Source organism: Nomascus leucogenys, unplaced genomic scaffold, assembly GCF_006542625.1.
Source record: "Nomascus leucogenys isolate Asia unplaced genomic scaffold, Asia_NLE_v1 Super-Scaffold_526, whole genome shotgun sequence".
NCBI classification, from domain to species: Eukaryota; Metazoa; Chordata; class Mammalia; order Primates; family Hylobatidae; genus Nomascus; species Nomascus leucogenys.
The window spans coordinates 267,758-281,969 of NW_022095777.1; the positions used below are offsets into that span (position 1 = coordinate 267,758).

The 14,212-nt window shown below is 42.9% G+C and overlaps 1 gene segment (V, D, J or C); it reads right to left on the reverse strand.

Annotated features, from left to right (window-relative positions):
• Positions 1-9,162: 9,162 nt before the first annotated feature.
• Positions 9,163-10,085, reverse strand: LOC100585827. The segment is given in 2 exon segments: positions 9,163-9,641; positions 10,012-10,085. Coding segments are annotated over 2 exon segments (528 nt in total).
• Positions 10,086-14,212: the final 4,127 nt, after the last annotated feature.

The following is a 14,212-nucleotide window of genomic DNA, read 5'->3' on the forward strand; positions in this document are numbered from 1 at the left end:
GTCCATGCCGTGTCCTGACTGGGACTGACTCCTGCTCAGGGTGTGACCAGCCTATAAAAAAGACTTCAGGGCAGGGAGCTGTGCTCTGGGAACATTCAAATCAGCAGGGGATGGGGCAGGTTGGGCACAGCTGCATGGCTGGCTCATCTTAGTAACTCAGCACAGGGGCAGTGTCCCCAGGGTCCCAGGTGAGGCCCGGGCAGCGCAGATTTACCTTGAGAGAATACATTTCTCTTTGGTAGACATACGGTTACAGAACATATTTCTGGAGTGAATTTTCAAAATTTTCAATGAACCTAAGACTGGATTCAATAATGTATTGTAAACTTGTATTAGGAGTGTATAGGAAAGCATCATTTTTGACAGAAAATTCATAATAAAGTTGTAGAAGTGAGGCTGTTAGAACTTTCAGTTACTCTCAAAAGAATTTGATGAGTGTGAAAGTTTTTAGGCTATACTAACAATGTCTGTTTCTGTGTGAAATTGTGGTTTTTTTTAAAAAGAAAATAAAAAGACTTTATCGGAAGCATGTTTAATAAATTCAACAGAACTTACTAATAAACTTAAGCCACTGTTTTTAGCATTATAAGGAAAAGCGATTCACTGAAGATGCATAAAGATGATAGCTGTGCCACGCATAGATCTGCCATTATCCAGAGCTATGGGTCTCTTTAATGCTCAGAGGCTAAATGGGCTGCACCTTGTTCTTGGCGTGAGGATCCCCATATTCCATTCCCTTTCCTGCCTTTGGGTATGATTTCTTATGGTCCACCAGCATGGAGAGCTGTCTAGTGATGCCAGTTCTGGTTACTTCAGTGAAAATCTGTTTCACTCGCTAACTGTAGGAGCCTGGATTAGGATGAACTTGAAACCGTCAATCAATCTAAGCTCAAATGATCAATTGTTTCAAAGTAGAATAAGAAAGCCCACATTCCCTGGGTAATCCTCTGAGCTGTACTCCCCCATCAGCCTGTTTCCAGGGTCTCAGATGCATCTTCCCTACAGCTTGGCCTTCTGGATAGCAGGTGGAGGGAGGCCCTGGGGAAAGGCCAGGTCAATGAACCCTCCCTCCTTAGTGAGAGTGGCTGCTATCCAGTGCATGTTCTTGCCGTGCAGTATCAATAATCCTTTCCTCTTTTTCTGTTTAGCAGTGAGTGGGGACATCATCCTGACCCAGATGCCAGCCCCCCCGGTGTCACATCCATTTAGAGATAGTCTCCATCTCCTGCCAAGCCACTGCCCATGTAGATGAAAAAATATTTTGAATCTGAATACACGACTAGGAGTGGCCAGACCAAGGTTTTGCAGCCTGTGCACAAACCACCTGTTGCTTTTCCAGGGAACTGGATTTCAGGGAAATGGCTACAAAAAAGCCTAGCAGCATCCAGGTATCCATATTCAGAGAGATACATTTCTGGATTCAAATGAACTTTTTTTTCTTTGTAATTTTAGCAGCCATTGTTCCTACACCTCGGCATTTCCATTGTTTCTACTTCAGTTGACTCTCTGTGGTGCTTGCTGTCCCACTGTGCTCTCTCTGAACCTGAGGAAGGCAGCTCTGCCTGCAAAGGAGGCAGACCTCATGGCCTGGAATTAGCATCCCCAAGGACAGCTATCAATCAGTTATGACAAGGGAGGTGTATACATACCCCAGCTCCCTCACCTCTCAGGTGGAATAACAGAGGCATTTTTCCTGTGTTTCTTTGTGGGCTTGAGTTTTCCTCACCCTTGGAGGTGGCTCCTTGCTGAGGCACCTTTCACTGTCCCTTCTCTCCCTTGCTTACTTGCTTGTTTCCTGCACTTAGTAAATACACTGCCTGCATGTGAATTTTTGTCATCCTTGTCACTTGGGGGAGCCAACCTAAGGCACTGGAAAAATCCTTATTCTTGGAGGGTGTTTTTGGTTTGAATTATTGCCACTTCTCATGTTTGAATGCATAGAGAAAGTCAGAAAATTTAAGAAATATTTAAATTCCCTTTCCCAATCTTTCTTAGATATGATTTTAGCAGAGATTCATTTTTTTCTTCGTCAGAAAAACAAAGAATTCCTCCATAAATGGCTGTGCATCATGGAGTGCACTTAAAGCAGAGAATCAGAATCCCCCAGAATTTGACATCCACACATCAGAGAGCACTAGACTCTCAGGTTTTATTTCTAGGTCTATTGCCTTATAAATCTGAGTCTATTGCCTCAAATAGACCCAGACAAATAAATCTAGGTCTATTGCCTCAAAAATCTATTCTGATATTTTTATTCTACCTTAGGGCAAGACCATTGTGGGGATGATGAGAGTTGTTCATGGAAAGAATAATACACCCCCTAAAGACATCATTGTCCTAATATCTGGAATCTATGATTTTTATTTTTATTTTTTTAATTTTTTTGAGATGGAGTCTTGCTCCATCGCCCAGGCTGGAGTGCAGTGGCACAATCTCGGCTCACTGTAAGCTCCGCCTCCCGGGTTCACGCCAGTCTCCTGCCTCAGCCTCCTGAGCAGCTGGGACTACAGGCGCCTGCCAACATGCCCAGCTAATTTTTTGTATTTGTAGTAGAGATAGGGTTTCACCGTGTTAGCCAGGGAGGTCTCGATCTCCTGACTTCGTGATCCACCCATCTCAGCCTCCCAAAGTGCTGGGATTACAGGCATGAGCCACTGTGCCCGGCCTGGAATCTATGACTATTACTTATGAATATGTCAAAAATAACTTGGCAGATATGGTTAAGAATTTTGAGGTCAGGAGAGTATCCTGAATTATCTGGGTGAGACCACCATAATCACAAGGGTCCTTATACTAGGGAGGGAGGAGAGCCACAGCCAGAGAGGAGCTGGGACAATGGAAAGGGATGTTGGAGTGATGGAGGAAGGGACCATGGGGCCAGGAAGGTGGGAGCATCAGAAAAATGGGAAGCTGGATATTGGATTCCCTTTCTTGAAGCCTCCAGAATGAATAGAGTCCTATTACTCCTTGATTTTACTTCACTGAGACTTCTGACTTCCAGAAACGTAAGCTAATCCCCCTGTGTTGTGTGGAGAAGTAAGGTTGTGGTCATTTGTTACAGCAGCAACAGGAAAGCAATGCAAGGGGAAGGGGTGTGTTTTACTTCCATGAGTGTATCACTGTCATCTGTTCTCCCAAATAGTTCTATGTTGTTGTCTTTGGCTATCAATTTCAACATAAGACAGAGAACATTTTTCTATGAGGAGAGCTAGCATCAGAATTCTTCTTATGTAGAAAGTGTCTTGAGTAAATCTCTGGGTTAGGTCTTGTACAATCTTGGTATTTGAGAGCCTGGAGGTCGTCTCTCACAGCATGTGGAAGAGAACGAGGCTATGGGTTTGCTATTTTAAGATTCGGAGGGACATTAGCTGTACAAGACACAATCTGAAAAGCAAGGACTGAGTCAGAGTGATGGGGACGGCCTAGGAGACAAAATGTCGTCAGGGCCATGCAAGATGTGACCGTGCTGCCATATCTGAAAGAAATGTTCTTGGTGTTTGTAAAGGCTTTGAGCAAGTTGTGCTTTGTAGACAAAACTGTAGAAGGGTCTGGGTTTAAACTTAGTGTCAGCATGATGAGGACAAAGGGCCATAGTGAGCCTGCATTAAGAATTCCACCCTGAGCTTGCAGTGAGCCGAGATCGCACCAGTGCACTCCAGCTCGGGCGACAGAGCGAGACTCCGTCTAAAAAAAAAAAAAAAAGAACTCCACCCTGCACTGCACTTCTGGCTTTGTCTCTTCTCTGGTTTTATAGGTGGTGGGTTCCTCTATGGAATGAATGTGGCTCTGTGGGAGGAACATAGTTAAGGTCAGACAGACCTAGATTCCAAATTCAGCTTCAACAACTGCTGACCAAGCATCTGCTCTCATGAACACCTTCCTCCTGTGTGAAATGTGACACCGAGGATACGAAGTCATTTTTAAGTAAAATTATCAATAGTTATCTTGTCACTAAGAGATGCCTGTCTGTACACTGTAGGTTTCATGTACATTTCTTCAATCACAAAATTTTTCACCAATCTATTTATGACTAGTATCAGAAAGTTAATCAAGGAGATTGCAAACCACCACAGCACCTTTAGTCTGGATTTTCCCGGAGCCCCATTTGTGTTAGTGTCCTCGGGCTACTGTAACAAGTTCTCAAAAATGTGGCAGGTTCAAACAACAAGAATGGAATCTCTCATAGTTCTGGAAACCAGAAGTCCAGAATCAGTTTCAATGGGCTAAGATCTCGGAGACATCAGGTCTAGCTCCTTCAGAAGCTCTAGAGAGGAGTCTGATTTTGCTCTTCCAGCTTCCGGTGGCTTCCACTCTCCTTGGCTGTGGACACATCACTGCAATCTCTGTCTCTGAGTTCACATTGCCTTCTCCTCTTCAGTCTAGGTTAAGTGTCTCCCTACCTCTTTTTTTTTTTTTTTTCCTCAGGACTCTTGTGATCGCATTTAGGGCCCACTTGATTAACTTAAGATCATCTCCCTGTTTCAAGCTCCTTAATTTACACCTGCAAATTTCCCAAATACCTTTATTTCCCAAATAAGACACATGCATAGGCTTCTTGGAATAAAACTTCATTATTTGAGGATGATACTCAGTACTACACCATTACAGAACCAGGTCTCAGTGTTGGTCCTGTACATACATCAAAAACTCCCTCTCTCTCTCTCCCTCTCTCTCTCTGTCTCCACACTTCCTGGCTTTCTCCTTTTCTCAAGGTCATAAATCTCTTCACTTCCCTAAGTGTATCCAGTGACACCTGTAAACCAATAAGTATCTGAGACAAGTCTCAATCAATTCAGCAATTTATTTGTTCAAAGTTAAAGACTATCAGTGAAACAGCCTCAAGAGGTATTGAGAAAGTGTGCCCAAGGTGGTCAGGCTACAGCTTGGTTTTACACATTTTAGGGAGACATAAGATATCAATCAATATGTGTATGCTGTACATTAGTTTGATATGGAAAGGCAGGACAGCCTGAAGTAGGTGGGGGGGGTGTTGGGGGCTTCCAGGTCATAGGTGGATTCAAAGATTTCATAGGAGGTTGAAAGAGTTTATCTAATGACCTGTAATCAACAGAAGGGAGTTTCTGGGTTTAGAAAAAGGGCTTTGGATCCAAGGTTTCATCATGCAGATGAAGCCTCCAGGTAGCAGGCTTCAGAGAGAATAGATTGTAATAGTTTCTTAGCTGACTTTAAAGGTGCCAAACTCTTAGTTAAATCTCTCTGGCTCAGGAAAGAGACTCAAAAAGGGGTAGGATTCACTACAGAATGTGGATTTTTCCCACAAGGAACAGTTTGCAGAAGAATTATCAAATACATTAAATCCAAATATCTTTGGGAAAATTACTTTAGTTTCTCCTAGGGCCTGGTATCTGTCATGTTGGTATCTTGTTGCTACAAAGAGTTTGCTTTGTCAGTCTTAAGGTCTCCATTTTAATATTAAAAGCTGGTCATTTGTGCCTGAATTTTAAAGGGAGGATGGTCAGTTAAGACGTATCCAATCATCCGTTCGCATCATGGCCTGTACTTGTATTTCCGGTTGATTTTGGTATATTCTTGGCTGAGAGGAGGAGTTCATTCAGTTGGTTAGGGAGCTTATAGTTTTATTTCTGTTTTACACACCTATGTCCAGGTAAGAGGGCCCCACACAGGAGGGCTTGCTCAGAAACTGGCTTGCAGGGCTGCTTACAAACCTGCTCTGTCTCCTGTTGTCATGCACAAGGCAGGACACAGCCAGTGACAACCCTCAGCCATCCGGGGAGAAGCTGTGCCTGCAGAGGACAGTCATGAGCTATGAGTCTAGAGACTTGTGATTGTCTTCAGGGGCCTGTGGTCCTCAGTTTTCATGGGAGTTGTGTGGGCACTGGCTCAAATAGCATCCACCAGGATTCTAATCAGAATATCTCATGCACAGAAGGCAGTGGGTGATATGAGAGCACAGAGGAACTCGGTGGGGCCAGCTGCACGGAGCACTCTGGGAGAGGCCCTGGCACTCGTGCTAGACAGAGCTTCATGCAACTTCCAAAGCACACGGATTTGCATCTCTTAATATCATTGTGAAAGTTCATTTATCATTCTGAAGGGAACCACTGTAATTAACTAAGATAACGTATTTGATAGCTAAGAATAAAAAAGTGATTATTTTATTGCTAATAGGATTACAAGAAAACAAACCAACAAAAATAGCATTAATGAAAAGAGCAACCGTAGTCCCAGGGCTTTGGGTAAGAGGTTGAGACTCAGTAGTGAAGCGCTTGGGCCATCTTCTGTCAATAGAGAGGGACAATCAGGAATGGAAATGTGCAGTAGAGGGAAAATGTTGGTTAGTAAAAGAATCCTAAGAGAAAACAAGAAGCCTCCTTCCTGAGCATCATGTTGGTGTCGGGAAGATGCCTATCATCCCCCCATTCCATGTCTTACACTTTTCAGCAATTAGGGCTCAGCATGAATTTAAAAGACATCATTCACTTCACAGCAGATGTTCCAGATGTTCCAGGCCATTATTGCCTTAAGGGCTCCAAGTTGTTAATGGGACAGTAGCCCTCTTCCTTTCCCAGGGTTTCTAAGAACTTGGCTCTTTTGTGTATTGTGGGGTTTGTTTGCCATCTAGAGGCAGATCTTTGGCATAGCAACTTACAGGCTTTTTCTGTTTGTGATAGCGAAAATAAATACATAAATAAATTCATCATAAATAATAAATTGACTTAATGTATAGAATCTGTAAAAAAAATAAGGTCAGTTTAGGAGCTTAAAAGGCATCTGATGAGGTAAAAAAGACAAATTACCTTCAGTGGAGGACAGTTAGAGCAACACATGATGTTTTTTAATCGATGACAGTTTATAAATAATTATCAAATGGTAAATAACAACTTGAAATAAGCTGCTAAAATATAATTTTTTACTCAAGAAATTATTTCCAAGAATCATATAAATACATTTTCTGATTAAAACAAACAAAAAATGTGGGTTTATCATCAGATCTGCTCAATGGAAGATTTCTCAAATCTGTACTTGGAGCAAAAATAACATTTATCCCTATTTGAAAGTTCAAGATTTTTGATATTTAGAAGAAAACAACTTCCCCTTCACTCTGTTCCATTCATGCTGCTGAGGATGGGCCGTTGGGGCGGTGGCTGTGAGCAAGGAGGAAGTTGTGTGCTGAGGGTGGTCGTGCCTTCTGCCCACCCGAGTGACCTCATGGAGCAGAGCCACCCACCCCATGAAGGCCACCTGCCTGTCTCTGCACTGCCATGGCACAGACATAATAGCCTTGTCACATTTGTTCAACTGAAACTAGAGGCTTCTTTCTAGCAGCCAATTCTGATTCTCCTTGTATCTTCTCTCAGGTTCAGGGGATCGTTTACCTTTCACTATTTTGTTTTGTGAGTGTAGCCCTTTGTTACATCAGCATTATATAACTTGTTTGTTTGTTTGTTAATGTATCTAACCATCTTAAATGGATTGGGACTAATCTTGTGTCTCACAGAAAAGCAGAAATTCAAGGTTGCTAGCTGCTGTCAATCACATGAGGGCTAAAGATGATGATAGCATTGCTTAGCTCTGGGTCATACTACTTACGGTTTGTGCTTTTTTTGTTTTTATTTTGTTGTTGTAGTTGTTGTTGTTTTGTCTTTTCTTTAAGACAGAGTCTCACTCTGTTGCCCAGCCTGGAGCGAAGTGGCATGATCTCAGCTCACTGCAACTGCAACCCCTGCCTCATGGGTTCAAGTGATTCTCCTGCCTCAGCCTCCCTAGTAGCTGGAATTACAAGCGCATGCCACCATTTCTGCCTAATTTTTGTAGTTTTAGTAGAGACAAAGTTTCACCATGTTGGCCAGACTGGTCTTGAACTCTTGACCTCAGGGGATTCCCTTGCCTCGGACTCCCAAAGTACTGGGATTACAGGCGTGAGCCACCGTGCCCCACCACACTTTGTGTTCCTTAACTGCATTCTACATAATGCCTTTTAAGCTCAATGATGCATTTATTTATCAGTATTTTAAAAACATATTGTGTCACTTTTTTTCATTTGAGGGCTCCAGTGTGATTGATATCTATAAAAATGTTGCCATACAATTTTTAGACCTAACAGAAATAGAACTTTGGAATCTTAATTGCCCTTAACATGGAATCCATTATCTTGGAATAAAGAATCATCCCAAGTGTAATTTATACCCTTAGCCTGAAGCCGATCTTCTTCTGTTGAATCTGTCATTATTTTGTGTCTATCACACGGTGTTATGCCATGAGCTCACATGACTCATTATTGGGTTCAACATCATTTAGAAGACTATATTTAATAAAATCTATGAAAAGCATAGATGCTCCATGCATTTACAACCGAAATATAGAATTCAGATTCCTTTTCAGTTAATGATGTAATCATGTGAAAAGAATGCTTTTCTGTATTCTTTGAAATATTTTCCTACGAAAACACAGTAATAAATTTCTACTCTAAAGTATAACTTAGCCTAAATACTTTCAAAACTTTTAGAAATTGGAAGAGAAATAAAAATCTCACATAATTCTGAATGTTTCCTTTGTACTTAAAATAAACTTTATATCTTTTATCTTGGAGTTTATGCAGTTATTTTTAAAGGCCACTTTTGGAATTGTGACAACTTGCTTTTCACTTGGCAAATAATAATTAAGAGTAATCAATTTTTGACATTAGGATCTCACACCTGCCATGAGTTTACAAAGTCTATTTGAATAATCCAACATCAAACATTTCTACTCAGTGTCCTTAGCCATAGTCCCCTGCACACAGCTTGTGTAGAATGCTTTCTCCTGTAAGACACTGGAGAGGAGGGTTTAGTGGGAGTCAGAGAGCAGAATTAGGGAGACGGGAGACTATGAGTTTCCCAATATGACTAAGTGCCATCGTGTGTGAAATAAACCCCAAGTTGGTCATTTCCCCTACGTGTTCTACCTGTGTTGTCACTAAACTGCATCCATATTCTGGTTATTCTGACAATTGCATGAACTTGGCAGATGTGGGCAAGACAGAGAGGGTGAGGATGTGAGCTTTCATTCCCTCTCCCTTCATCATAGCTGGTTGCTCCCAGGACACGTGGCCCCCATGAATTCTCCTCCTCCTGAGGCCCTCCCCAGGCTGTGGCAGCTGGTGGGGCCTTAACATGTGGGATCTGAGTTGCTGCTGAGGCTCTAATGGAGCAGCGTCCTCAGCAGCAAACGCCGCCCTGACGTCTCCAACAGCCTTCTCTTCTGCAGACTCAGAGACTCTGCTCCGCTGCTCCCCAGGACAAGCAGCACATGTGGGCATCTGGGCCAACCCAGCACGGAGGTTTCTGTTCGAGGATGTAGCACTGTGGGAGGAGCTTGTAGAGCTTGCATGCAGTAATAAACCCCAACATCCTCAGCCTCCACCCTGCTGATTTTCAGCGTGAAATCAGTGCCTGACCCGCTGCCACTGAACCTGTCTGGGACTCCAGAGGCCCGGTTGGAAACTGCATAGATCAGGAGCTGTGGAGACTGGCCTGGCTTCTGCAGGTACCAATACAAATAGGTGTATCCATTACTATGCAGGAGGCTCTGACTAGACCTGCAGGAGATGGAGGCTGGTTCTCCAGGGGTGACGGGCAGGGAGAGTGGAGTCTGGGTCATCACAATATCCCCACTGGTCCCTGAAAAAATAACAGAGTAGTGCAAGTTTATATAGATATATTATGAGCAACTTTCATAACTTCTCTTGTGATATAAATTTACAGGTACACTTTTAAACTTTTGATTTACATCATGAAAAGAAGGCTTTCTAAAATAAACCCATTATTTACTTGCCAAAAAGGAACTCTTTATTTTCAATTTCTTAATCAGAGCACTGGTCATCGTTCCCTGGAGGTGAATCCTGATTATTCATAAGACAAACATGAATTCCATTCCCTGAAGCATAGACCACGTGACTCTGTCACATTACTGGAATAAACATGGGAAGCTGTGGAGCCCACAGAGCTCACCTCCCACCCAATTCTCCTCCCTTTATCCTTCTGTCCTTACCAGGGAGCCAGAGCATTAGCAGTCCCAGGAGCTGAGCAGGGAGCCTCATAGTGAGAAGATGAACTGAGGAGTCCTGATCAGTCAAGGCAAGGTTGGAACTGAGCTTTTATCTCAGACTCACAAGGGAAGGTCCTCCCTAGGGGACAATATGCAAATCACCTGGTGGGTGCAGTGGTGTGGAAAAGGTTGATGGGGCAGGGGGAATGTCTCTTCTGTGAACAATGTGATATAAATTGTCCCTTGGAACAAAACAGAAATAGATTCAGCCAAGTTTGCCCACAATCAAGGGAAGAAGGATCTGAAGGTGAAAGTTCGGACCTTTTGTAGGGACACACTGTGTAGGGCATGGCTGCAAGAAAGCACCAAAACCCTGACAATGTGGAAATGTGTGTCTAGGATGCATCTCTGGGAGGTGAATGCCATCTGGCTTGATTCCCTCCAGCAATCTAGAGAATGAAACAGCCCCATCCCCACAAGCACTGCTGGACTGAGAGCCTGCAAATAAAAAGCAGCCTGGAGCCAGTTCAAGGGCTGTGTGGTATCAGCTGTTTCCAGGATAACTGTTCAAGAATGTTCAGCTCAAATATTAGAATCTACCCTGCCCTGGCACCTGGTGAGTGAACCACACAAGAGCTCTCTGTCCAAGCGCCTCACAGGGAGAATGATGTGAGTCTCTACATTTACAGCCAAGAGCCCAGTGTAAGAAAAAGGAAAGAGAGACAAAATTTTGTGCCTCAGGCAGTTAATATAAAAGCTCTGGTGACCAGTTATTCAATCTGGGATCTATGTCATCATAATCATCTCACAGATACAAGGCTAACCAGAGGACTCTTTTTTTTTTTTTTTTTTTTTTTTTTAGTAGAGATGGGGTTTCACCATGTTGTCTGGGCTTGTCTTGAACTCCTGACCTCAGGAGATCTGCCTGCCTTGGCCTCCTAAAGTGCTGGGATTACAGATGTGAGCCATTGTGTCTCACCCTGAGGACTCTCCTAAGTGAAGAATCTTCCAGGTTAATGACACAGAACAAATAAGAAATAACTTTGCATGATGTTTTTTCAAGTGGTGATTAGAGAAGCTCTTCCCACGCAGTCTCCCTGGTCATGTGGAATCAGGTCCTGTCAGGGCTTCCAGGTTCTTGTCAGCTCTGAGTGAGACGTGAGTCTCCCCCAGCCTGGATGTGGTGCAGCCACAGCCACAAGTCCACAGATCAAAAGGAAACTCTCTATGTATAAAGAGCAAGAACTGCATCCACAGTTTCATGTCTCTGGGTAACCTGTACCTGTAACTGGTATTTTCTTGACTTTATGTAAAAATGCTCACAGCAGGTCTCAGTATCATCCTGTATATACATTACACTCTGTCTCTCTCTCTCTCTCTCTCCCCACACATCCTGGCTTCCTCCTTTTCTCAATGTCATAAATCTCTTCACTTCCTTAAGTGTATGCAGTGGCACCTATAAACAAATAAGTCTCTGTGAAAAGTCTCAATCAGTTTAGAAATTTATTTGGTCACAGTTAAAGACATATCAGTGAAACAGCCTCAGGAGGTCTTGAGAACGTATGCCCAAGGTGGTCAGGCTACAGGTTGGTTTTACATGTTTTAGGGAGACATAAGACATCAATCAATATGTGTAAACTGTACATTGCTTTGATATGGAAAGGCAGGACAGCCTGAAGGAGGGGGGATGGTGGGGACTTCCAGGTCACAGGTGGATTCAAAGATTTCATAGGTGGTTGAAAGAGTTTGTCTAATGACCTGTAATCAACACAAGGGAGTTTCCGGGTTTAGAAAAAGGTTTTTGGAGCCAAGGTTACATCATGCAGATGAAGCCTCCAGGTAGCAGGCTTCAGAGAGAATTGATTGTAATTGTTTCTTAGCAGACTTAAAAGGTGCCAAATGCTTAGTTAAATCTCTCTGGGTCAGGAAAGAGACTTAAAAAGTGGTAGGAATCTCTACAGAATGTAGTTTTTCCTACAAGAACCAGCTTTGCAGAGGCGTTTTTAAATACATTAAATAACAATATATTTGGAAAATACTTTGATTTCTCCTAGGGTCTGTGTCTGTCATGTTGGTATCTTATTGCTATAAAGAGTTTATTTTGTCAGTCTCAAGGTCTCTGTCTTATATTAAAAGCTGGTCGATTGTGTCTGAATTTTAAAGGGAAGAGGGTAAGTTAAGGCATATCCAATCATCCGTTCCCATCATGGCCTGTACTTGTATTTCAGGTTGATTTTGGTGTGTCTTGGCTGAAAGGAGGAGTTCACTCAGTTGGTTAGGGAGCTTAGAATTTCATTTTTGATTTACACACCTGTGTCCAGGTAAGAAGGCCCCCACAGGAGGGCTTGCTCAGAACCTGGCTTGCAGGGCTCCTTACAGACCTTCTATGTCTCCTGTTGTCATGCACAAGGAAGGACACAGCCAATGACAACCTCAGCCATCTGGGGAGAAGCTGTGTCTGCAGAGGACAGTCATGAGCTGTGAGGTAGAGACCTGTGATTGTCTTCAGGGGCCTGTGGTCCTCAGCTTTCATGGGAGTTGTGTGGGCACTGGCTCAAATAGCATCCACCAGGATTCTAATCAGAATATCTCATGCACAGAAGGCAGTGGGTGATATGACAGCACAGAGGGACTCTGTGGGCCGGCTGCACGGAACACTCTGGGAGAGTCACTGGCACCCGTGCTAGACAGAGCTTCATGCAACTGTGAAGCACACGGATTTGGATCTCTTAACATCATTGTGAAGATCATTTATTATTCAGAAGGCAACCATTGTGATTAACTAAGATAACATCTGAAATAGGAATAAAAATGTGATATTTTATTGCTAAGATGATTACAAGAAAACAAACAAAAATAGCATGAAGGAAAGAGCAACCTAGACTGAGGGCTTTGGGTTAGAGGTTGAGACTCAGTAGTGAATCCCCTGGGCCATCTTCTGTCAAAAGGAGGGACAATCAGGAAGGGAAATGTGCAGTAGAGGGAAAATCTTGGTTAGTAAAAGAATCCTAAGAAAACAAGAAGCCTCCTTCCTGAGCATCATGTTGGTGTCAGGAAGATGCACATAATCCCCCCATTCCATGTCTTACACTTTTCAGCAATTAGGGCTCAGCATGAATTTAGAAGCACCATTCACTTCACAGCAGATGGGGACACAGTCAGGCAGCGGTGAGAGGCAAGGCTGGGCTTTCAGTCTCAGAGCACAGAGCAGGTTCCCCACTACTCCGCAGCCTGGTGTCTCCTCCCAGATGTTCCAGATGTTCCACCTCATTCTTGCCTTAAGGGCTCCAAGTTGTTAATGGGACAGTAGCCCTCTTCCTTTCCCAGGGTTTCTAAGAACGTGGCTCTCTTTTGTGTATTGTGGGGTTTGTTTGCCATCTAGAGGCAGGTTTTGGCATAGCAACTTACAGGCTTTTTCTACTTGTGATAGGGAAAATAAACACATAAATAAATTTACCATAAATAATAAATTGACTTAATATATCAAATCAGTAAAAAAGTAAGATGAGTTTAAGAGCTTAAAAGGAGTCTGATGAGGTTAAATAGAGAAATTACTTTCAGTGGAGGACAGAGTAACACATGATTTTTTTTAAAATCCATGACGTTTTAGGAGTATTTATGATATGGTAAATAACAACTTGAAATAAGCTGCTAAAATATAATTTGATACTCAAAAATTATTTCCAAGAATCATATAAATACATGTTCAGGTTAAAACATACAAAATATGTGGGTTTATCATCAGGTCTACTCAGTGGAAGATTTCTCAAATGTGTACTTGCAGCAAAAATAACATTTATTTCTATTTGCAAGTTCAAGATTTTTGATATTTAGAAGAAAACAACTTTCCCTTCACTCTGTTCCACTCATGCTGCTGAGGATGGGGGTGGGGGCAGCGACTGTGAGGATGGAGGAAGCTGTGGGCTGAAGGTGGTCGTGCCTCGTGCCCACCTGAGTGACCTCATGGAGCAGAGCCGCCGACACCACCAAGGCCACCTGCCTGTCTCTGCACTGCCATGGCAACAGACACAGAAACCTTGTCACATTTGGCCAACTGCAACTAGTGGCTTTTTTGTACCAGCCAATTTTGATTCTCCTCGTATCTTCTTTCCGGTTTAGGGGATTGTTCACCTTTCACCATTTGTTTTCACAGTGTAGCCCTTTGTTACATCAGCATTATATGAGTCGTTTGTTTGTTTGTTAA